At 32.2% G+C, this 25,554-nt stretch overlaps 1 protein-coding gene and 1 non-coding gene across 2 annotated transcripts; both read right to left on the reverse strand.

The window, feature by feature from the left end:
• Positions 1-498: 498 nt before the first annotated feature.
• On the reverse strand, positions 499-11,377 carry LOC147410490 (RNA-binding protein 1-like). Its single transcript, XM_086435996.1, has 6 exons — positions 11,218-11,377; positions 9,193-9,314; positions 8,789-9,092; positions 8,620-8,681; positions 4,548-4,629; positions 499-775 (listed from the first exon to the last, which is right to left on the reverse strand). The coding sequence occupies exons 1-6, from the start codon at positions 11,264-11,266 to the stop codon at positions 660-662; spliced, it is 735 nt and encodes a 244-aa protein (XP_086292122.1). The 5' UTR covers positions 11,267-11,377; the 3' UTR covers positions 499-659.
• A 6,332-nt stretch (positions 11,378-17,709) lies between these two features.
• Positions 17,710-17,812, reverse strand: LOC147410491 (U6 spliceosomal RNA). The gene has a single exon (XR_015182845.1). It is a non-coding gene; the product is annotated as a U6 spliceosomal RNA (small nuclear RNA).
• Positions 17,813-25,554: the final 7,742 nt, after the last annotated feature.

Consider the following 25,554-nt stretch of genomic DNA (forward strand, 5'->3'; position numbering starts at 1 on the left):
TTGTGTTAAATATCATGAAAATACATGTTAAATTATAATATCTGTTTAATTTGTGAGTAGTGCACCACATAGGTGAAATTCACCACAAATCTTTCAAGGCAAATGATATAGGTTTTTGGTAATGGAGGGAGGGGAAGGCTTAATAATATTCACACTTCTCATCTAATTATGAACATGGCATAACATAATGCAGGGTCTTTTTCTTTTTTTTTTTTTTTTTTATGACCAGCAGTGGCAACTATCCTCTTAAACCACCCCATATCTCATCCAAATCCCTTGCTACATGTAACACCTCACAGATCGCACATACCATGTAAGTAGGAATAAATCCTTGTGAGTGGCCAACGAAAGGCTTGAACTCAAGACCTCTCCCTCTTTTAGAGGGATACCTTGGCACTGCACCCAACTCTCATTAGGTACCCCACATATCCTAATAAATTTAGAGTAAAGCAATCATTAGTTATGATTAATCACCTCGGCCGACACCAGAAAACAATCTTCGTAGCAACCCAATTTTTATATTTCAGTGAAATTCGGAAATCATTTCTATGAATTTTATATGATTAAGATGGGAAAACAAGATTCTAAGCTATAATTATAACTAATCCAAGGTGACTGGCGGACAGATTCATCAACATCAGCCTAGGAATGCTAGATAGTTAGCGTGGATCTCCATGTCGTCTGTCATCACGAATGGACGGTGGACGAAAAGGGAATTGAGCAAATTGAATCCTCATGATGGGGGCATCTGGTTTCTTATCATCAAACTTATAACCTGCACATGAAAATTTCCAAATTCAAACTCAAATCGATGTAGGCTACATTAAAAAGCATCAAATACTTTCAGCCAAATTCAGGGAACATCAGTGTTTATTTCCATTGTAACGGTGGGAGCCACCAAAGATGATTTTGGAAAAATATAGTTCAAAACCACATATATTGGTAAGTTGGTAGAGGATTGTAGCGGGTCATAAGGTGGGTGGAGACTGAATTGTGATTTATCTGTAGGTGAAGAATGAAATTGTGATATGTGGACAGTCGAAGTTCATGAAAATTTTGAAGGGGATTGTTTAGCTTTCCCCATATTCCAAAGGAGTTTCGAAACATGTCCAATCATTTTGAGCTTATAGATGATGCAGGATACCAAGACAAGAATCAAACTTTGAAACTTAAACAACAGTAAATAATGGCCATTATTTTATTTTATTTTTAAGTAAAATAATGGCATCACTTAAGTTTGAAAACCTTCATTTTCTTCACACACACAAAAAATGCATTATATTAAAATAACACCAGAATCATTGTGAGCTCTATAAATGTGGGATACCAAGAAAAGAACGAATCTTTTGAAGTTGAATTAGAACTTAAATAACAGTAAATAATGACCATTATTTATAATAATAAAAAAATGGTATTATCTAAGTTCGAAAATCTTCCTTTTCTTCAAGAAAACAGAATATATCAAAATAATGCCACAACATCCCTTTGGAGCATCTCCAGCCAGTCTCTAAAACCATAAATTTAGAGGGGGAGACGTCCAAACAGTCTCTAGTTTAGAGCAACTCCAACCCATGTATCTAAATTTTCCTCCAAATTGCCATCATATCTAAATTTGAAGATACTCACCTCCAAACCAATTTGAATCCAACCGGCCCCTTCTCTAAAACACTATTCGTTCACTTTATAAAAATAATAATAATAACAAGAGAGTTTCCATTGGCACACAAACTTTACTTCTTACACCCCAATTAAAATAAAAAAATAAGGATTGAGAATAAGTAAAACTTGGAGTGTCAATAGAAATTCTCTCTATTTTATTTGTTAGATTTCTATTGGTTGGATATAGGATTTTATATAAGCCAAATCCTAATTGTAAACAACTGTTGAAGCGAAGAGATTTTCAGTAAGAAAACAATGGCAGAAAAACAAGTTCGTTGTAACGGTAGGGGAAGTAAATAAGAGAGGTTCATTTTCGTTGGATTTCAACCAAGGAGAAGTGAAATGGCTGCTAGGTTTTCTAATGGAATCTTTGACGATTCAAACTGAGAAGTCGCAAGAAAATCTATTTCAGTGATGAGCAGTAGAATCGCAAAAAAGGGCTCAAAAAAAAATGGCTGCTTTATTCGGATTTTGAATTTGAGCAATGGAAGAGGTTCACCAACACTATTCATTCCAAGAGGGAAGTGGATTTCGGGTGGAAGAGTTTGACCGAAGACTTTGCTGAAGTTGAAAAAGAGGAACAAATCGGGTTACCATTATCGTTGTTGGGCAGAAGTGATGAAGGTAACGCGTGGAAAGTTGTGGGTGGCTTAGAGGGCAGGGCCTACTTTAGAGGTTGCCGCAGGGCCTGAGAATTTGGGTGTATCATGAGGGGTTGAGGAAGTTAATGCAAAGAAAGAGAAGTTAGTACTGAGTGTCAAGAAAGATAGAATGGGGTTGCAAAGTGAAGTGAAGTGAAGTGCTTGAAGACAGGAACTCTATTAAGGATCCTGCTAATCTAATCATACTTAAGGAGAAAGGGTTCGGAGAAAGGACGAATGCACTATTTTGGGAGGCATTAGAAGTCCAGGTTTGGGGGGATATACAGGCCGCTCTCGAAGGGTGTAAAGTAAAGTTGGAGTGTCAATAGCAAATCTCTTGTTTTTATTTTATTTTTTTAAGTAAACAAATAGTGTTTTAGAAAAGGGGCCAGTTGGAGTTCAAATTGGTTTGAAGGTGAGCATCTTCTTCAAATATAGAGAAGATGGTACTTTGGACAAAAATTTCAGATATATTGATTAGAACAAATTGCTCTTAATTTTTTAGAGAAAATGAACCAGAAAAAAAGGCAAAGAGAAAGAATTTGCAAGGCCAAAGCAACCTATCAAGATCTGGTCGAGTTGATTTAGTTTGACCAAGTCAACTCAATTTAACCAGCCTGGTTTGGGTTGACCAGGTTGGATCCATACTCAACCCAATTTTAATTTCAGTCCTATGTGTTAAATTATTTCAATTTTAAATAATTTAGAAATTGCTTAGTTAGTTTCTATTTCAACTTTAGGAAATTACTAATTTGTTTACTCTCAATTCTCAAATTTGTTTTTAGGTTTCTATTTTTTTTTTCTAAATTCATTTTTATTCTTTAGATTAGAATTAGAAATGTTTCAATTGAATTATAATAAGTCTAGAAAATTAGTATTATGTTATAGATAGTTTAGAAAAGTTACTTTTTAGTATTTTCGAAGGTTTCTAAGTTGTTATGATGGAACTATCTATAAAAAGCGCTTCAAGAACGAAATTCAATCAATTCAAAAGCATACAATTTGTTCTCTTTTCTCTCTTAGTTACTTTCTGGTTCTTTACTTTATCTTCTTCCAAGCTATTGATTCACACACTTCCACTACGTCAGATGTTGGTTGGAGTTGTAACGCGGAATGCAACTAGTGATGAGAATTACTATAATTTTATTTCGTCAATGGCGAAATCTTCCCAGTCGATGAGAATTGATGAGGACATCAAATATTGAAGAGTAGATTTTAATTTTTATTTAGTTTTCTATTTTAAGACTTTAATTTTATGTTTTTTGAGCTTATTTTAATGTTTTATTAGCCTATGATGTTAGTATAGGTGTTATGGACAATTTGATAACTTTATATTAATTTTTTAATGAATTTTCATAGGCTGAAAATTCAAGAAAAAATAAAGTTACGGGATTAGGAAATATATGGTATTGTTGCTTTTGTTTTATTTAAGTTGTTTTAAGTTTATTTACAATCATTGGATCTCCTTATTTTAGTTAGATGGTTGAAATTAGGTTTAGGGTTAAGAGAACATTATAAATACTTGCTTCTTACTGAATTTTCTTCAATGATGAATAAAATTGAGATTGAAGCTTTGATATTCTCATTAATGGTGTGGTGTAAAGCCATTTTGGAGTGAATCCACTATAACATTATTTTCTTCTAATCTTTTTCTTTTTTTTTTTTTTTTTTTCTTTTTTTTTTATTCTTTTTTTTTTCTTGATTTTCTTTTAGTTCCTTGTTCTTGATTCTTAAAATCCCTTTCTTGATTTTTGATTCTTGAATCCTTCATCTTTTCTTTTAATCTTTAACCATTCTCTATCCTACAATAATTGAAATAAAATTTGCATCTTACCTTTTAAGTTTACCCTATTCTAACCCAATCCCCAACCAAATTTCCCTAAATCCCTTATTTTGCCTAAATCAAATTCTATTTTCTTATCTCCCTCACGTCATGCATCAAGTTGCTCTTATAAAGACCATTATTTACTGTTATTTACACTAACTGCCACTATAAACAATAAAACAACCCTGTAATTGCTCTCTGTTATGTCCGAAAAAGTCAAAGGGTGTTCTTATAACAGGCATGATTCCAATTCTGTTACCAATATTTGAAATCATGCTTCAAATATTTGCCCAAAGGGACTAGATCTAGCGATACATTGTGATCAAGGATTGGGAAATAGCAAAAAATTGATAAACATATCGATCAATGTTTAAACAGAAGTGACAGAAAATTGGCTAGCTTATGTGTTATTAAATACCAACCTTGAAGTGCTTCCAAAGCAGTCAAAGCACATTTTGCATCAGTAAACTCGACAAAACATAGGACCATGGCCTTATCTGCAGACTGCATTTCAATAGTTTCACAAAGAATGAGTACCAACTAGGAAGGCCATTCATACATGTCAAAATATTATCATCCGGACATTATAAGTGATGAACGAACTTGTAACAAAATTAGTTCAAAGATCTAGAACATATAAATGGATTCTACATGCAACATTATCTTCTATCCTTCCTGGCTACAACTATACTTTGCATGTCGACAATATTATCTCACAAGCAAGTAATATTTAAACCATCAACTACTAACAAGGAAAGAAGATGGGAAACTAATTGATCAAGAGAGATAATCATCAAGCTTTTGAAATTAGGAATAAAGCCAACACACAAAGTACAGTTATAATGACAATCCAATCAACTAAAATACCCTTTAAAACAATTTCTCCTGATTTATGTCCCCATGCTTTCACTTGAATGTCAGATTTGCTTCTTGAAACTTGTTATAAATGTGGCAAGAGGGGCCGCTATCCTAATAAGTGTTCTAAAATGAATTAAATGATTCTGAAAAGAAACAAATAGATTCAAACTCTGATTCAGAATCTGAAAAAAAAAATCCCCATGTCATTCCAGCAATGCTCGGCAGGTCTTCTTGAAAAGAAAATGATAAAATAATTAATGTTCTTACATCAAAAAAACAATGTCTCATTAGATGTTATGGATTAACCAGAATTAAAAAGGAAATACTTAAAAAAATATATAACAAGAAAAAATCTCATAAAGAAAAGAATTAATCTATTCAAAAGACTGAGACAAGGGGGTCAGTTGTCTCCATTTCTGTTTGTGATAGTGGCAGAAGCCTTGGGTAGGTTAGTGAATAGGGAGGCTAGTCTTGGGGAGTTGACGGGTTTCAGGGTTAACCCCAGAAGTCCGGAGGAGATTCACCTTCAATTTGCGTACGACACCCTGGTCTTTTGAGGGGCATCCATCGATCAGTTGAGATTCTTTAGAGAGCTCCTGTGTTGTTTTGAGGTGGATCTCAGATCTTAGAATTAATTTCAGGAAAAGTAAGATCTTGGGAGTTGGTTTGGTGCCCGATGTTCAGGAGTGAGCGGCAATGTTTGGGTGCAAAGTGGAGACCTTCCCTTGGGTGCTCCTTCTAGAAGTAAGTCTATCCAGGATCCGCTGATAGAAAGATTGGGCAAGAAGTTGAGTTCGTGGAATTCCATATATCTTTCAAAAGTGTTAAGGTCACTTTAATTAGGAGCACTCTAGAGAGCATACCGCTCTATTATTTGGCTTTTTTCTCTATCCCCAAGAGTGTTGAAATCAGAATGGAAAGGATTATTAGGAATTTTTTGTGGAATGACAGAGAAGGGAAGAGAAAGCATCATCTGGTTAAGTGGAAGGTGGTGTGCACCCCAAAGAAGGATGGTGGGTTGGGTATCAGGGGTTTTAGAATGACTAATAAAGCTTTGCTTGGTAAATGTATTTGGTGTTTTGGGGTGAACTCAAGATTGTGGAAAGTGATTAAGGCGAAGTTTAGGGAGAAAAGATTTCGATGGGAGTGTGAGGATGTGAGAATTCCCTTTGGGTGTGGGATGTGGAGGAGTATTGCAAAGGTCGGCCGGGAGTTCAAAAGGTTGGTTACATTTAAAGTCAATACGGGTGAGAGAGTTCACTTCTGGGAAGATAGATAGTATGGCGAGATTCCTCTATCATTGCAGTATCCAGCACTCTTTGATCTATCCTTCAAAAAGGAGATGCCAATAGCTGCCTTTGTTTCTTACAATGCTATTGAAACCTCTTGGGACTTGGGTTTTAGAAGGACCTTCAACGATTGGGAGTTCAGGATCTCACGGATCTATCCTCAATTCTAGAACAAGTTCGCTTTGAAGCTTCTGGGAGTGATCGTTGGGAATGGACTTGCAACAAGGAGAGAGGTTTTTAGTCAGTTCATTCAAGAATGCCCTATCCCCTCAAAGTTCCGAGACTTTTCCTGTGATCCCCATTTTGGGGGCGAAGGTACCTTCTAAGATCTCTTTGTTTGGTTGGCAGTCCATGGAAGGGTTCTTACTCTAGATCAGATAATTAAGAGGGGGTATTTCTGTGCTTTATGTTTCTCGAATGGCAAATCGGTGGACCATATTATCTTACATTGTCCTTTTACATTCAAGATTTGGTCTCATTTTTTAAGGTTGTTCCATTCCTCCTGAGTCATGCCTTCATCCACCTTACCAATTTTTCAGAGTTGGAATCATAAGCTTTTCACAGGCAAAAGGAAGTCTTTGAGCCTTGCTCCCATTTTCTATTTGTTGGGGTGTGCGGAAGGAAAGAAATAGGAAAATCTTTTCCAGGGTTGAAAGTTTGGACCAAGATGTAATTTTGGCCATTCTAGGTCTTGTTGGGCGAGTCTTTTATTTTTGAGGATTTTGTATTTTGTAGAGTTGTCTTCTCTTTCTCTTTCTCTTTCTTTCTCTTTTCTTTCTTTTCTTATAATTTCTTGCTTTATGGTCGGTCTCCTCGACCACCATTTTAATGAAATTGCTTACTTATCAAAAAAAAAAACAAAAAAAATTACAATTTTAATGAACTTTTTTAGGATAAGTGATATTAATGAACTTTTATCTCTAGCTTAAAAAGAGAATTAAATGAAACTAAAAAAATAAATTAGTTGGTTAAAACAAATAATAGAGATTTTGGAATTACATGCAGAAATTTCTAAATATAATGAAACTTCTGATAACAGAGAAGATGAATTTAATAATGAATTCATTAACTATATTCAATAACTAAATAATAAAAAATGGCACCCTAGAATAAAATATTCATAATAAACCTCTTTCATAAAAGTTCTCTGCCTCCATTCCATTTATTATGGAAGTCAGTTAATAGACTCTGGTGCTGACATAAACTACGTTAGAAAAGGGTTGATATCTACAAAACTACAGTTGCTAATAGTGAAAAAACTTCAGGTGAATTTAGACTTCCTAAAGTTCATATTTGTAACAAGATAGTATGTGTAACTACTACTTTAACCAATTCTAGCTTTTACCAAACCATTTTTTACAAATGATACAGGAATTCATACCATTACTAATAGAAAAAAAGTAACCTTTAAATTGGGTGACCGAACAAGAATCAATAAAATAATGTTTAAATTAAAGAAAAAATTCCTTGTAAAGAAAGATTTATTGATGAATTAAAAACTGAGATACATTTTAAACAAATTGAAGAACAAATTTAACAACCTCTGTTTATAAAACTAAAATAAAAGATAAAAAAAAATTCATTCTAAAATATCTGAAAACTTCCTAATGCCTTCTAGCACAGCAGAAAAAAAAAACATGAGGTTAAATTGCCTTATATTAATGATTTTTAATGAAAATAAAATACCTGCAAAAGCAAAACTTATTCACATGAATAGTAGAGTTCTTGAAATCTGCAAGAAATAAATTAAAGATTTGTACGATAAAATTAAATCGGGAAAATAAATTCTCCTTCGAGTTGTTCTGCTTTTAATACAGAAAATGCAACAGACAATGGAATATCGACACATAATCTCCCCCAGCTTCTTGAATAAGGGGACGAGCTTCACAATTCGCTACAATAAACATTAAAGCATCCCATGGGCAAAACACCAAACCTTCTGTGCATTTCCTCTTGTTACCTTACAATATCAAGTGCGACATTAACAATGTTTAGAACAGGATGGTGTTCCATATTCCAATAGATTAAGAGGTTTCCATTTCCACTACCCCTTCATCTTCTCATTTCTATAGCTTAAACTAGCTGATATTGCATTTGTTGAATCATTTTTTATGTCGTATCTTTCCCTCTTGATTTTTGTGTATATTTTATTGCGAATGGTTCCTTGAATTTATGAAAAGAACAGAGCTATAAATAAAGGGAGCTACCATTGCCACGCCAACAGTGTCCAATTCTTTAGTGATCTACATAGGATTTGGTGTGGCATTAGAAAATTTTGGTGTGGCAATAGCAGCTCTCTAAATAAATTAAGACAATAAAAAAATGAGTATTTGATGAAACTACATACACGTCTAGGCTCCTTGTGAATTACTCTGATTTCTTTAAAGCCAATAAAAGGGCGGAAAAGATCTTGAATTAGAAGTCAAGGATTAAAGCAGGATAATAAAACCAAATGTATCACAAATTGCAACAATTACAAGTCAAAAGCTACATGAGAAAATAAATTCAAAGGATACGAGCTACTTCTCTTCTAGTACAGTCAGTTGGAAGCCCGTCAACAAAGAGAATGTTTGATTCCTCCCCTAACAGGCCATCGACCTTTCTCAAAGTGTTGGGCCTTTCATTAAGCATGTTTGGGATGCTTGGATTGATGCCAAGTGCACCATCCCTTGTTTGGTTAATCAGATTCGGGTCTTCTAAAGGAGTCGAAAACCCTTGTATACTTACTCCAGGTGTTAATCGACCAAGTCCTGGTGTTGAACGAGCACCAATGCCAACAATATCATCTAAACCATAAGCTCCATGTCGTAATGGCAAGATCTAATAATATCACCAAAATGTCCATCTGTTGTTAAAAAGTTTTCAATAACAATATTGAAAAAGAAGGAACTCAGTAGTCATTGCTAGGTGAAAGTGTTACATCTTTTTGAAGGTAATCTGAAGAAGCCCCTAGAAAATCATTAGGGTTTGGCATGTGATGAGATGATAAGAAAGAAGTTTCAGAAGACAAGAAACCAGGAAAGACGGCTCTTGGATCATTGTCTGTCAAAATTAGATCCACCAATCAAAACATGATAGTGAGTACAATGAAAAAATAGCATGGTGCAAGTTGTCTACTAAGGAAAACTCCTTACGACGATAGTTATTACATGTACTTGAGCTATATTAATTATAAATGACAAGGAAACATGAGAATCAAAGAATGACGAGGAAGCAACCAATATCAATGTGTAGAATCACGAATAGTTCTGTGCAAAACAAGCGTTGTTGTTGAAATGCAAAGTTATAATAATAAGCTACCCATCGTAAATAAATCACCCACTACTCAAACCCAAGTAGTCCCCTATACGATGGCTTACTATGCGTAGCAGCACCTACTAGTAATCATCAAGAAAAACATATATCTAAGTAGAATGTAGCTCAATGTGATCCATCATGCAAGATGAAGAACCAACTTTACATAATATATATTAAAGTCACTCAAGAATTGCTTCACAAGAATTACTACCTTTTTTTGGAAAAAATCATTACTAGAGTATGATACATACACTAATATATCAAAAGTGGTGATCCAATAAAGGCACTTCTATCAAGTCAAATGACAGGGCCTCTTGAGTCTTGAGAGTATAGTTGCAAACTTCATCAATTTTTGGTGAAAATTGAAAAAATTATTGAAAAATGAGACTGCTAAAAAATCCGCAATTAATCAGCTAGTTGGAAAATAAGTATTGATTTATGAAATCATCAATTTTTCCTTTAAAATCGGTGGTTTTTTTATCTATCCCTCCAATTGGTTTTTTTCTCTATCCCTCCTTCTGAATTTATCCAAATTAACATAATGGCCCCCCTGCCAAATACTTGTCAAATCTGAACTTGGTTACTATACTTGACAGTCTTAATTGAATGCAGATTGTGTAGGATTCCGTGCAAGCCACTATGAGGAACCCAAGTTATACTTCATCCATTAAGAGTAAAACACGAGGAGCCTCATAACTTTTGACTATATGGAAGCAACCATGTTGGATAATAATCATCACATATTAAATGGAGCAAGATTCTCAGTAGTTTCTTTGTACGTATTCGAAGCCAGCCTCTTTTTTCTCCAACTATACTCCTAATTAAAACATTCAATTATGACTAGTGCATTATGTTACTAGGTGAGGCAAAAACACTATCATTGATATGAACCCAATCAATAAATTAAAAACACCTAGGTGTTAGTGATGTAGAAAGTTAAGTTCATATCACTTTGGGGTCATGACATAATGCGACCCACTTTGTATTAGCTTTCACTATGGTACTCTTATTTTTAGGCCCCAAATCACCTCTTCCACTAAATCCCCCAGTGCCCACATTGTGTCACCTTTCACTCTGGTAGGCTTCTCTTTGGACCCCTAGGTAACCCTTTGCCCAACCCGCTCCCACGGGATTTGAACCAAGACGTGGTGTTGGCTCTAATACCAAATGATACGTACTCAACCAATACACCAAAAATACATAGGTCTTAGTGGTGCACAAAGTTCAGACAATATATCTTTGGGGTCATAATAGCATTGTAACACATTGACACGGCATTTCAATTCCAACACAAGTTCGACACCCTTTGTAATGTGTCCGCGAAACATAGCAAACACGAACTTCTAAAGACTATAGAATCTAGTCCCAATAAAGCATGCAATATATATAACATATCAAACTAATTCCCAAAACCTCCAACAATTTTTATGGAACAAAACAATAAAAGTTATTAAGGATCGAAGATAATTTTCCACTACAGAACCTATAAACCGATTGAAAATTTTAGATTTCGAATCGAATGGTGTTCAAGAGATTGTAAAAAACTAGTTATCCCTCATTATGGATTGAATCAAACATTCGATGCAGTTGTTTTAGGTGTTCAAGAAGAATAAGAAAAGTAAAATTAGGGTTAGAGCATAGCAAATACCTCTTTCTGGAACAGCACCAGCGGCATATCTCCAGTAGGGATCGGCCATGCTTCTTCTGCAGCTCAAGGAGGATCTCTTACTTGAGTTTTTGACGTCTCCCTCTTTGGATCTCTCTACGAAATATCCGTTTCACGTCTCGTTCTTGAAAGATAGCGAGATTTTGCACATCTCGAGGTCTTTGTTTTACATATATTAAGGTCTTTTGACGATGTATGAGACTTAGTAAAGGCTTTTTTTTTTTTTTTTTTTTTTTTTTCTCATAAAGAAAAAGTAGATAATAAGATTATGAAAAACATTTTCCTCACTAACTTAAGTAAGATTTTAACCTTTAGTAGGTCCTTAGTAATAACTATTTCAATCATAAAAAAAAGCAGTTATTTTAATTTCAAAATACAAAATCCCGATTCACTCAACCGAGATTGATTGACTTGAATGAGATTTTAAAATTTGTGAAGCTTGAGATGTAGTGTAAATCTGACTCATTAGTGAATGATAATGGCGAGTCATCTCTGTCTCGAACGAGATCCAAAATCGTGCTCTATGTTATACAAGGAACAAGTAAAATTATGACTCTTCTATTGAAGGATTGGTTATGTTGCATTATATTAAAGTACTAGAGTTTGCCCGTACGTATCGCATAGCCATCATCTTTATGGTTAAAGGGGGTAAAAGATGAAAAACACTAAAATTGTAGGGGGCATTTTTATTGGAGAAGAGTAGAATGGTAAAATGACAATAAAGTTAGGGAGGTATTATTAAAAATAAAATTGAAAATAAAAGACAATAAAGTTGAAGGAGCATTTTTGAAAAGGGACGAGAAAAAGGGAATAAAAGGTTGAAACTGTAAATATTGGGTGAAAGATAGTAAAGTTAGAGAGGTATTATTGAAAAAGGGTAAAATAGGAAAGATAGTAAAATTGGAGAGGAACATTGAAGAATGGTGGCGAGTAGAGAAAAGACAATAAACTTTAATGGGGTGAAGCATTGTTTCAAATCTTATCCGAAATCAAGACTTGCCTAAGTCATATCGGTATCATTCATGACCGAAACAAATGGGCATGGCGTCTTACCATGTATCTCGCGAGATAAATGAGATGATTCGGACAAGTCAACCAGAATTTTGTATATTTTACTTGAAATAATTATTTTTTTAGTATTTAAATTCATATTATCTAAATAAATATAATTTTATAACCAAACATCTTCTAATCTAACTTACTTTTATAATAAGAAAAAATATGATTATTTTCATATGAATAAATAATTGGAAACCAAGTTAAATGGTTTATCTCGTCCATGAACGGGATGATACGTTAAACCGAGTTTTAAAACCTTAAGGTGAAGAGAAAAGGCACTAAGTGGGGTAGTGTGGACTCTACTCCATTATAGTAAGAGTGGGATGTTTATACCCCCACAACTATAACTGAAGTGGGATCCACCTGTGTTTTTTATTATACAGATATCAAAATGCATAGAATCATATTATGTAGAATTAGATCATTTGATTGTGGTAGTTATCTTGTTATTTGACTACTTGTATTTATTTTTCACTATTTAATATAAATTCATGAGAGATCGATTGTATACGGATATTTACATTATCTTAAGTTTCATTGTTTTCTTCAAGCTCTAAAACTCAATGTTGTCATATGTTAAACCACAAAGTTGAAGCTCACTTAGATGGCCTCAAACAAGTTTGGTGCAAGGACCTATTATCTAATTTGAATTGGTTCTAGTTTAGAACTTGTCATAGGATCAAAACTTGTACATGAGATCCAAATTTTTGAACCCATGATGCTACCACAAGTTTGAATTCTCAAACATGCTTTATGTACTAAAAAGATTTTTTATGCTAAAATCCCATATAAAAATCATAAATGACATAAAAAATGGGCCCTACACATCAAAATTAGATTGTCAGCTAAACATGAACCTTTCACGGTCCAAGCATGGGTCAACATGTAAAACTTTATTCCAAATATTCATAGCTTTGGACCCATGCAAATACCCATTAAATAGATAGGCACTGATGAAGACACAAGGCAAATCCCATTAGAACTTCTTAATCCCTACATCCCTTCATATTTGAGAAATAAGCAGTCTGTTTAGCCATAATCCATTGAAGTAGTACTAACATCAAAGGCACACGTTCTTTCAGTTAAGGAAAGGCAAATGTCGTCATTAACCCAGATTGGAACAAACATGCAATATACACGGAGGTTGTGCTTGTCCATTGATAAATAGTCTTTCTCTTGATAGGGATCGATTAAAGATGTTAAATAGAAGTATATTGACTAATGGACATCCATTTGATCCCTCTAGTATCAGTTTTAGATGCACTTATGATCAAACCCACAAAATCCATCAAAATGGATCAACATATGATCAAGCCATCAACATATTTCAACCAATAACTAAATTGATCAACAACCTTCCTTTATTTATCATCAAGGAATAATAGCCTATCATGGACCTCACATCCAATGAGATGAGTACGGGTAACGGCATGAAGCCTCTAAAAACACCAAAAGTGAGATGGGACCAATTTGACATGTAGACCAATTAACCATAGCACACCAATTCAATTGAATACTTTGAAAGCCATTCTCACATTAGGCATATAATATCAAAGCCAAAACCCTTGGGGAGGGTTCCTACATTAATTATCTTAAATACATCAATACCAACTCCAAAAATATTAAGCTCATAAACCCTTCTATACAGACAAAACATCATTCTCAGTCGATCATACATGCACGAAACATAAATATAAGAAAAACCATTCAAAATCTCTATAGAAGATAAAATTCCATAAACCCTCATCTAGAGAAATTAAAGTATCATTTTCAATCAATGAAGTGCAAAGTACTGATGAGTGGGTTTTATACATGCGAATTAATCACTTTTCGGTATAATATTTTGTTAATTTTATATTGTTTTAGTTGTTTTTATTTAAGTTTAGTTTGTTTTATACTTTTGAGTGATTCTGTGTTTTTATTTAGTTTTTATGCTTATTTTACAACTCATGAGTATTATGGAACATTGAGATAATTGCCAACATTTAGAAGAAATTATAGCTTAAAATTGGTTCATTCTCGGAAGAATGAAGATATGCATACAAGCTAAAAAGTCTTCAAGCCACAACTTGATAAAAAGCGAGGTCACAGTACCAGTTCAAAAATTGCACAGCATGGAGATGAAATACGGACCGCGGCATGGCATGTTTTGAGGATATGGCCCGTTTACGTTTCTATCATTATTCATTAATTTTTGGGATCGAATTAGAGGTGAATTTTGAAACTCTTAAACCCTAATGACTTCATACCTATAAATAGGAAAAATTAAGCTTTTTAGGAGGTTCTTAATTTTTTTATTTTCTTAGAGGCACAAGGTTGAGAAGAAGGATGAGAACTGGAGATCAACTCTAGAATTTTATTTTTCTGAAATTTTCTTTTTCTTGATCTTTGTGATCTCTAAGAATGACTAAATACTTTTGTGATTGTGTTTTATTTTCAATGATGAACTAATTTTCATTCTAGAGTTATAATAGAACTCATTCATGATGCTTGATTTATTTTCTTTCTTTTTTCTATGATTATTTCTACATGTAATTATTTATCCTATCATATGTTTAATGCGATTTAATTAACTGGCCATTGATTGAATTGAATTGGTGAATCTTAATAATATCGACAGTTGTTTTGTGTTCATGACCTAGATAAAATAACATATGCTAATTTGAGATAGACATATACTAAAATGATATTTTTACATGACCATTGACAGAGGCTTGTAGAGAATTTAGTGCTCTTGGGTGACAATCATAGTGGATTAACTTATCATAGAAAGAAGAAGAATTTAATCAAGTGGATTGTTTAGGGGAAATTATAAACCTAGGTTTTATTACTCATTGATTTTAAATCTTCAAATTTATTATCTGTGTTATTTTCCTTTTTTATTTTTAAATCTTATTTTCACTATTGTTTGGATAAAATTAGAGTGAGATAGATTGATAATTAGTAATTAATTGGTATTTAGTCTCCGTGGGAACGATACTTTTTTTTTATTTTATTACTTGTTTCGATACGTATACTTGCGTGCGTAATTTAAACAACAAGTACAAAGACAAACCAATCTCCAAAAAAGAACTAAAAATGCAAATCATTTTAGTAGTTAAGTTGCACTTCTTAATTAATCAATCACAACATCCAAAGAAAAATAAACCATCCCACGTGCAAAAAATAATACGAAGTGTTTGTATTGTAATTTTAACTATTTTAAGATTTTCAAATACAAAGTGATTTTAGCTATTTTGGTTATAAAGAAGTGGCTCTTAGTTTTTATCTATTTTGGTATTAGAAAACACAAAAGTAACTTTTTACTTGTCTAACTATATTGGATATATCCAACACACAAGTGATGAGTGTTTAACTCGTTGTCTAAAATATTTAATCTCACATCGACTATAAGAAAGACTAGCTATATCTTTATATATTATCTTGTTTTAATTGTGTAGTAAGATTAGAAAGGATAGGAGGCTCACGCCCACACAAAGGCCTAAGAAGAAAATCCAATATTCTAATTGAAATTTAGATCCATTGATTTGAAAACCTTAGTGAGTGTGTGCACAACATGCACGTAAGGGGGTGCAAATCCTCGTTTTCTAGCCCAGTATGTGTGCGCGGGATTGGCTCATTTTTGCTAATACCATATCTAATTTGATTCAAACCATTTCAATCTAATCCATTTGTTTTAATTTTTTTAACCCAACAGACACACAAACATTTTGTTTTCTCTTCTTTTTTTTTGAGTTGCCTAAATTTACTTTTCTTCTCATCTTCTTCAAAATGAGCAAAATATGAGCTATTCAACTTTCTTAGTCATTACGAGTGCACGTTTGGTTTGGGATTCGATTGTTGTACCTTAGAGGGTATTCCGTTATACCAATGGCACCGAAGTACAATCTTTGTGGGATGGGATATACTCTTAAGGGGAGTGATTTATCACATCTCAATCACTCTTCTTGCAATTGATTTTCTGTCTTGTTAGTTGCATCAATATTTTTCCTATAATCTTAAAATATATCGGTGAATGCTACTAACATGGACGTTGTAATGGCTAATACGAAATCTCTTCCGGATGTTTCAAAGGTTGAACAATTCAACGATATCTTCTTCAAACGTTAGCAAGAAAGGATCTCTTCCTCACTGGACATTGTAAACCTCACCCACATTCTAACAGAACCTAAGCCGAGGGAAGGTATGAAAAATTATGAATAAATTTACAAATAATGGGAGAGAGGTAATAAAATATGTAGACATATTATTCTTCGCACTATTTTTAACGAACTGTTTTATATATATTGCATGTATAAATTTGCTAAGAAAATTTGAAAAATTTTAATTAAAAAATATGTTTTAGAAAATGCTAGAAATAAAAAATATGTAATAGGGAATTTTGTAGGAATAGTCTAAAATAAAATATAAAAAAAGACAGATGAGCCTTCAAGATGTGATTGTTCGCATTCGAATTGAAGAAAATAATAGAATTAGAGACATTAGAAAATGACAAAGAACTAGCTTCAAAGGCCAATTTGTTAGAAACTAAATCTTATAACAATAAACCTAGTAATAGACCTAGCAAATTACACAAAAAAAATTTAAACCTAATCAAAAGTTCTATAACCCTACATTCAAGATAAAAGGTAACTATTTTGTTTGTGGGAAACCTGGACACCATGTTCCTCAATGCAAATTCAGGAAAAGAAATGATTATTCGCTAAATGCAAATCTAGTAGAGGCAAATGAAGTCATTGCTGATGTGGTTTCGGAAGTAAACATGGTGTAAAGTGTTAAGGATTGGGTAGTAGACTATGGGGCCACTAAACATATCTGTGAAAACATAAGTGTTTTTAACTCCTACACTATTGTAAGATAAGGTGAATAACAAGTGTTCATGGGCGATTCGATTCCCTCGCCTGTTGTTGGGAGTGGAAAAGTCATTCTCAAGTTAACTTCTTAAAAAATATTGTCTCTCAGTGATGTACTTCGTGTGCCAAACATTCATTCCAACTTCGAAACATAAGTGTTTTTAACTCCTACACTATTGCAGGAAAAGGCAAATAACAAGTGTTTATGGGCAATTTGATTCCCTCGCTTGTTGTTGGGAAAAGAAAAGTCATTCTCAAGTTAACTTCTTAAAAGATCTTATCCTTCAGTGATGTACTTCATGTACCAGACATTCATTCCAACTTGGTGTCGGTTTCCTTATTCAGAAATATTGGGATTAAGACAATTTTTGAGTCTAATAAAATTGTATTGACAAAAAATAGAATGTTTATTGGTAAAGGGTATTGTAACCAAGGTCTGTCTGTCTTAAATGTACCTGAATTTATTAATGGAAATGCATCTACTTCTTATGCTTATATGATTGACTCTATTGATGTATGGCATGTTAGACTATGACATGTGAATTTCTTTTTTTGATCAGTAAAAAATTTGGACCATTTCTCAATTTGTGTGTGTTATCTTTGCGTAGGGGCCATGCTAATCTTCTCTATATCATTCCAATTTTATTGGATGTCTCCGAAGAGACACATGTGAATTTCTCTTATATTAAGAAAATGAAAGAAATTAGTTTGTTGCCTAATTTATCTGTTTCTAGTTCTGATAAATGCAAAATTTGTGTAAAATCTAAGTTTACTAGAAATTCATATAAATCAGTAAAACAAGATTTAAATTGTTAGGATTAGTTCATAGTAACATAAGTGATTTTAAGAGTTACTTAACAAGAGGAGGATAAAAATATTATATCACATTAACTGATGACTATGCTAGGTATACTAAAATTTATTTGTTAAGATTCAAAGATGAGTCTTGTGAGATGTTTATTAAATATAAAGTCAAAGTTGAAAACCAACTCAATAGAAAAATTAAAAGGCTTAGGGCACACAAAAGATGAGAATATGATTATAATCCTCTTAATGACTTTTGTGAAGAACAAGGTACCCGAGTCTAATGGAGTATCAAAAAAGAAAAATGGAACACTTGATAAAATGATAAATGTTATGTTAATTAGTCTAGGAACATCTACAAACATGTGGAGGGGAAACTATCTTATTAGCATGTTATATACAAAATAGAATAATTTTTAAGAAAACTGGTAAGATACCTTATGAGTTATGGAAAGGTAGAGCACCAGATTATAAATATTTAAAAGGGAATGTCTAGTTAAAGGCTTGTTACCAGAACCTAAGAAAAGAAAAATATGACCGAAAATATTTGATTGTAGGTTTACAGGCTATGTTCAAAATAATGCAGCATATAGATTTCTAGTTATTAAGAGTGAAAACAATATTATGGAACTTAATACTATTGTAAAATCTAAGAATGCAGATTTCTTTGAACATATCTTTCCTTTGAAATCTAATTTAAAAAAGTTGTCTTATCACGTTCAAAAAACCTCCAACACAAATCCCGATGAATCAGTCAGAATCTCGAAGTAAGATAAACACACACCAACCTAATGGAACAATCATAAACAATGATATTTATGAAATGAAATCTATGTAACGGAAACAAATATTTGATAAACTATCAGAAATCAGAGTAAAGTAGAAACTAATCATCATCAATCAACTACATCAAATCCATAATCTATAAATAAACTACACAATAACAATCTATCAAATGTAACTTATCAAAATACATCAAGTCTCACAATATAAATTATAACATAACCACTAAACTATTAAGAAAATTCTCAAACTGACGGAAGTGATAAATCCTCAATATATTTTTCAAAGGAACCTCCTCAAGTGATTCCTTACGTGTAGGCTCCTCAACAAGTGAATAATCTGAAATGTAGGATAGAATGAGTAACGGGGGAATCTTACTCATTCTAACAACGAGTCATATATGCACGAGTAATCATCTAAACAGTTAAATATGAGATTTTTCATAATATAACATATAATAAAGGTCTAAGAAAAATTAATAAATAATTGATATAAGCTTCAATCTATCATTTCTGTCATTTAAAAATAATTCATACTACATTTAAATTACAAATCATTTATCAACATCACAAAATAAAGGAAAAGTACATAGTATAAACAAAACGATATAATCGATAAGAGAATAAAGGAATATGTTGATATAACCGCCTCAACTATGACAATTCGATATTCTAGACTTCAAATTTGACGTGAAATTTCATTTTTATAATCTGATTTCATGGTCGATCTAGCATACCATGATTTTGAGACCATTTATCTAGCTCAAACTAGCCATTAACCAAGAATCCAATACTAAGTTCATCTAATAGTGAAGTCGACCGTTTGACGACTACATAATAACAATAACCACTAACTATCCCAAGAGACCTCTCGTGTCGAAGTCTATTAAGAGATAATGCATATGAATCCTGACTACTTCTATACTATATAGTGACTGCCTTTACAAATAAAGTTCTCTAGAAAATAGTTATAGAAATTTTTGAATCTCACAAGTTATATTACACTTTAATGCATCCCATACTACTAAAGAAAATAGAACATCAAGTGTTATCTTAGATTGACCTACCGTTTCTGAAAATATAATAACGTATCACTTTTTTTAGGTTTTCTACAATCTTTTACTAGTGAATAAAATAATTTTTATTTTGTAATATATACTAATTTATTTTTATCGAAAATTACAAGCAAGGTTCGGTAGTGTTTTCTAGTGACATCTATCTGTCACTCCATCAATCCATCTATCATATCTCACGTGATCGTGGGAATGTGAGATATGCATTCATCTATCTATTGATCATTTCTTATGTGACATGGCCATTACATAAAACTAGAAGCACTATCCCATCAATTAGCGAGAACATACATTCTCTATATCCATCCCTCAATCAATCGATCAATTCATCGTCTAACTTCCTACCTATCTATTAAAGTAAATAATATTCTAGAAAATGCTTGTGATTCTAAAACATCAATCAATTCAATTCGATAATTTTGGTTGAGTAGAAAAACTCAGAAGAACACGATAAAGCCACATGACGTAAAAGCTGAGAAAGTTATGAAATTTTATATAAGTGTTGGAAATAGTGATTTTTAAATTTGTTTAAATTGAAAATAATTTTTTGTAAATGAAAGCCCTCGATAACATGAGAAAATGTCATGTAATTTTTTTCTTAAAATCAAAAATCACATTTTGATACGATGAGATTTGAATTTTAAAATCACTCCCAAAGTTTTCAAATGGGAGTAAAACCTTAATTTTATTAAAGAACTTAAAATAAATAAAAATTAAAAATTAAAAAAGACAATGAAATATAAGGTTAGAAAAATAGTTGGAATACAAAGTGAGCAAATAGTATTGACGGTGATAGAAAGTTATTCCTGACGGTGCCACCGCCAATATAAATTTGACGGTGGTAGAAACTAAGGGCCTGTGTGGATTGACTTCTCTAAGTACTTCTGACTTTTGCGGGGAGTCAGAAGCACTTTAAATGTGTTTGGATAAATAACTCTTGAAAAAAACTACTTTACTGTGGAGTCATTTTAGTACTTTTTCACGGAGTACCAATGATGCTACTTCTCTAAACTACTCTTGCGCGAAGCCACAAAATATTGTCAAAATGACGAGATTAAGATAAGTATGCCCCTCATAAATTTTGAAAATTATAAACCTACCCTCAAAAAGGCAATTAGAATAATATTATATTACTATTCATTAATATGGTGGTAGCCTTTTGGTGTAACATTTGGGACAAATATACCCCTCATAAATTTTGAAAATTACAAGCATACCCTAAAAAATGCAATTGCAGTAATACTATATTACTATCCATTGATGTGGTGGTAGTTTTTTGGTGTAGTATTTGGGACAAGTATGCCCCTCATAAATTTTAAAAATTACAAGTATACCCTCAAAAATGTAATTAAGTAATATTTTATTATTATCCATTGATGTGGTGGTAGCCTTATAGTGTAGCATTTGAATTTGGATTTCTTGCTCTCCCAATTGCTCACTCAATGATTTATCCATGAGCATTCCAACCATAGTTGAAATTTTCTTATTGCAAGATTGATGTGAATAATTACACATAAATTTACTATCCATTGATTTGGTGAAAGCTTCTTCATATTTTTAGTGGTTGTATATATTTGCTCACAATATCTTATATTTGTTTATAATTGTTGGGTGTTTATATTAGTTTTTATGAATAAAAACCATAACTTTTATTTCTTTTGAAGAATAATTTGTAGAGTTATAATGTTAAAAATAGTAACTGATACTTATAAGGGCATTTTGATTATTTTAACAAAATCCAAAATAGTTTCCAAACACAAAACTCTATCAAAAGTACTTCTGACAGTACTTTTCAGAACCTGCATCCAAACACACAATAGTTATCCACCTACTCTAGACAGTACTTCAAAAAGTACTTATGAAAGTACATATATTCTAAGTACTTTTGGCTCCTGTATCCACACGGGCCCTAATTTTTGGCAGTAGCAAAAATAGTGCTACCATTAGACACGAACCAGAATCGATTTTCTTCAAAATTTCATCTGATCAAATCTCCAATTCAACCTAAATTTTCATAAATTATAATCTAAAATATAGATATAAAAGAAATATTAAACCAATTGATATGTTCAAATCATGAATTTGAAAAATACGAAATATGAAACACATAACAAATTCGATTCAATTATTCTAAATGCAAGAAATTCATGAAGTAATCGATAATTGAAAATAATAACAATATCAAAGATTTCAATAATTTTTTATGAAAATTTTGTATATCTAAAGGGTAGAAGAAAATACATCATATTTCAAATTATTTTTAACGATTGATCGAGGTGAAGAAATAGCACGGAAGTCGAGGTTGGGTGGTCTTGGGTGCAAAACGATCGGTGGCTACGAAGACCTTGATGATGGCACTCTATTTTACTTTTATGATAGATGACGAATCTTCCTCTAAGTAGATGAAACCCTGAGTGAAATGTGTCAAAATTCACTTGTTGGTTATTGATGGAGAATGAGGTAGAAGGAAGTGAAATGAGAATCAAAGATCATAAAAATGTAGAGCTTGTTGACGTCGGTAACTTTCTTTTCTTCGTCAAGGTTTAACGATGTCTCATTTCACGATGGATCTTGAGGCGAAGAGGGTTGAAACCATTGGTGGTTTGATCGGCTAGGTTTTGATTTGTTTGGAGAAAAAATAATGAAATAAAAAAAAACTTAAGTTTCTTTTATATAAATACTTGAGGGGCATAGTTCGTATTTTCTCATTTATTTTTATTTTAACGGTAACCCGACTTTTCGAACTCGAAAATTAATGAATAAATACTCTATTCTTTATAATTTTTTATTACGACCTAATGGTGCGATCGGATTTTACTAATTCTTGCTTTAACAAAAATTTATTTTTTTAAATTCCGTCTGACATGAAAATTGAGGATTTTGTAATTTTTCCGTCTGAACTCGAATTCGAGTATGCATACAATATGTTTTTTGCCCATTTTGAATCTAATAACGAAGTAAAATTTCATTAAAAATGAACATAAGAAAATCTGAATATTTTACCCAAAGTCCCTCTTTCAAAAAAATTTTAAAATTCTCTTTTTGATTTTCTCGATATACGAATAAAAAACTCGGGGTATTACATGTCTCATGAACCTAGTACTAAATCCAAAAGAAAAATCTAGTGATAATCGATATAAAACCAAAAAAAGTAAGAGAGTAAAAAAATAAACTAACTTTAAAGATGATTTTTATACTTATCTTATAGATAATGACCTTCAAACATATAGTGAAGTTATTACGTCTTCAAATACACCTTTGTGAATTTTTTTTTATTAATAATAAGTTATAATAAATTAAGTATGATCATACTTGGGAATTAGTGGATTTACCTCCTAGAATCAAATCTATAGGTTGTAAGCGGTTCTTTAAAAAAAAAGTTAAAACTTGATAGGTCAATTGATAAGTTTAATGTTAGGTTGGTAACTAAAGACTATAAACAATGTAAATACATAGATTTCTTTGACACTTTTGCTTCAGTAATTGGAATTTTTTCAATTAAAGTTTCAATAACTTTAATTTTCATTAGGGGTGCAACTTGGTCTGGTTCAAACCGAGAACCAAATCAAATTGATAACTTTGGTGTGATTTGGTTTGGTTTAGAACAAGTTGCGATTCAGTTCCAGGTTACGAAAATGGAGAATCGATCAATTTGGTTCAATTCTCGGATCAAGCTTGTTAAGAACCGAACCCTTATGCATAAATATATATGTGTGTAATAATTATTATGAATTATTTCAGGAGTTAGGACATAGATTAATGATCTTTTATGGATAGACTAATGACTTTTTATGGATAGTTAGTGATTTATTGTATGAAATTTTATGTTTATTATATGTTTATTTTTTTCTTAAAAAATGTTACAATTTACAGAGTATTGGCAACCCATAGAATTAAACCGAACCAAACCGACTTTAGTTCTGTTTGGGTTGGTTTAGTTATGGTTCTTATTTAGTGGAATCGACCTATGTCGGTTCGGTTCCAATTTAACCTCATACCGAACCAAGTTGCACTCCCAATTTTCATTAGCGATTCACCAAATGGATGTCAAGACTGCATTCCTAAATGGTGATCTAGATGAAAAAGTTTATATGGATTAACCTAAGGAAGTATAATTATAGGTAATGAGTACAAAGTATGTGAATTAGTAAAATCTTTGTATAGACTTAAGCAAGCTCCCAAGCAATGGTATGAAAAGTTTGATATGGTGTTATTATCAAATGATTATGGGATTAATGAATCAGATAAATGTGTTTGTAGTAAGTTTGTTGATAATGTTGGTGTGCTAATTTGCTTATATATTAATGATATACATATTATGAGAACCAATCCTGGCATTGTGATTTAAACTAAAATAAATTGTCTTTCAATTTTGATATCAAAGACATGGGCGAAGGAGATGTTATATTAGGTATTAAAATTGTTAGAGCATTTGAAAGCATAATCAATTCACAAAAACATTGTGTAAAAAAGATTTTGAGAAAATTTTGATATTTTGATTATAAACCAACGATTACACCTTATGATGAAACTCTAGATTAAAGAAAAACAAAAAACATTGTGTAACACAATATGAGTATGCTCAAATTATTGGTAGCCATATGTATTTGATGAACTGTACTTGTCCTGATATTACTTATATGGTAGGTAGACTAAGTCGTTATACACATAATCCTAATAAGGACCATTGGAATGTTTTATATATAGTATTTAAGTATTTAAGAGGAACCATGGATTATGATTTGGTTTATAGTGGATTTCCTACTATATTATAAGGATACAACAATGCTAATTGGATCTCTGATTTAGATGGGACGAAATTCACAAGTGGTTATATATTCACCCTTGAAGGATGTGCAATGTTCAATATATTGGACATCTTCCAAGAAAATTTGTATAATTCGTTCTACTATGGATTCAGAGTTTATTACTTTAAAAAAAATTGGTTTTTATTCTTTTGTAGATAAGACCAACTTCATCTGTGTCGTTACACTATGATAACCAGGTTGTAATAGCTCAAACTAAGAATAAATCCTATAATAAGAAGAGTAGGCACATGAGTTAAAGACATAATATTGTACGTCAGATGATTGATGGTGTGATTATATCCCTTGATTTTGTGAGGTCATAGTTGAACTTGACTCATCTTCTAACAAAATCACTAGGTAAAAAGCTAGTGAATGATACATAGAGGGGAATGGGACTTATACTTATATCAAATGATCAACAGTGATGGTAGCTCAAGCTATGTGATTAGAGATCCTATGAATTAGGTTCATATAGGTAATAACAAATCATTACTTGATCTGATAGCTCATTATCACTAATTATAATATTGAGAGTCCCTTCCTATGGTGTAGATAGTACAATCTGCATTGTATAAAGTTGAGTTGCACTTTTGATGGATGTCATATTTTTTTATAGATGATGTGTTTAAGTGCAATGTATACTTGATGGTTCCACCTATATGAGTGTGGGAGTGGGGTCACTTCTTATTAAAGTTTTGATGAACTCTTTAGAGTACTCATGAATATCTAGGTATGATGCACAACTTATTTGTCCCAACCCGATTAGAATAACTCAGATTTCGAGAAGTCAATGTAGATTGTGAGTCAATTAATTCATACTAAAAAATTATGGTTCATAAAAACTATTAGTTTCACTAAATTCTTGTGGGTCACTACTTACTCACCGTAGGTGTTGGTTCATAGTCTAAAAGACACCAACTCCGAAACATTGAATTTTTAT

Source organism: Akebia trifoliata, chromosome 1 (assembly GCF_017979445.1).
Source record: "Akebia trifoliata isolate Shusen 1 chromosome 1, ASM1797944v1, whole genome shotgun sequence".
In the NCBI taxonomy this organism is placed as follows: Eukaryota; Viridiplantae; Streptophyta; class Magnoliopsida; order Ranunculales; family Lardizabalaceae; genus Akebia; species Akebia trifoliata.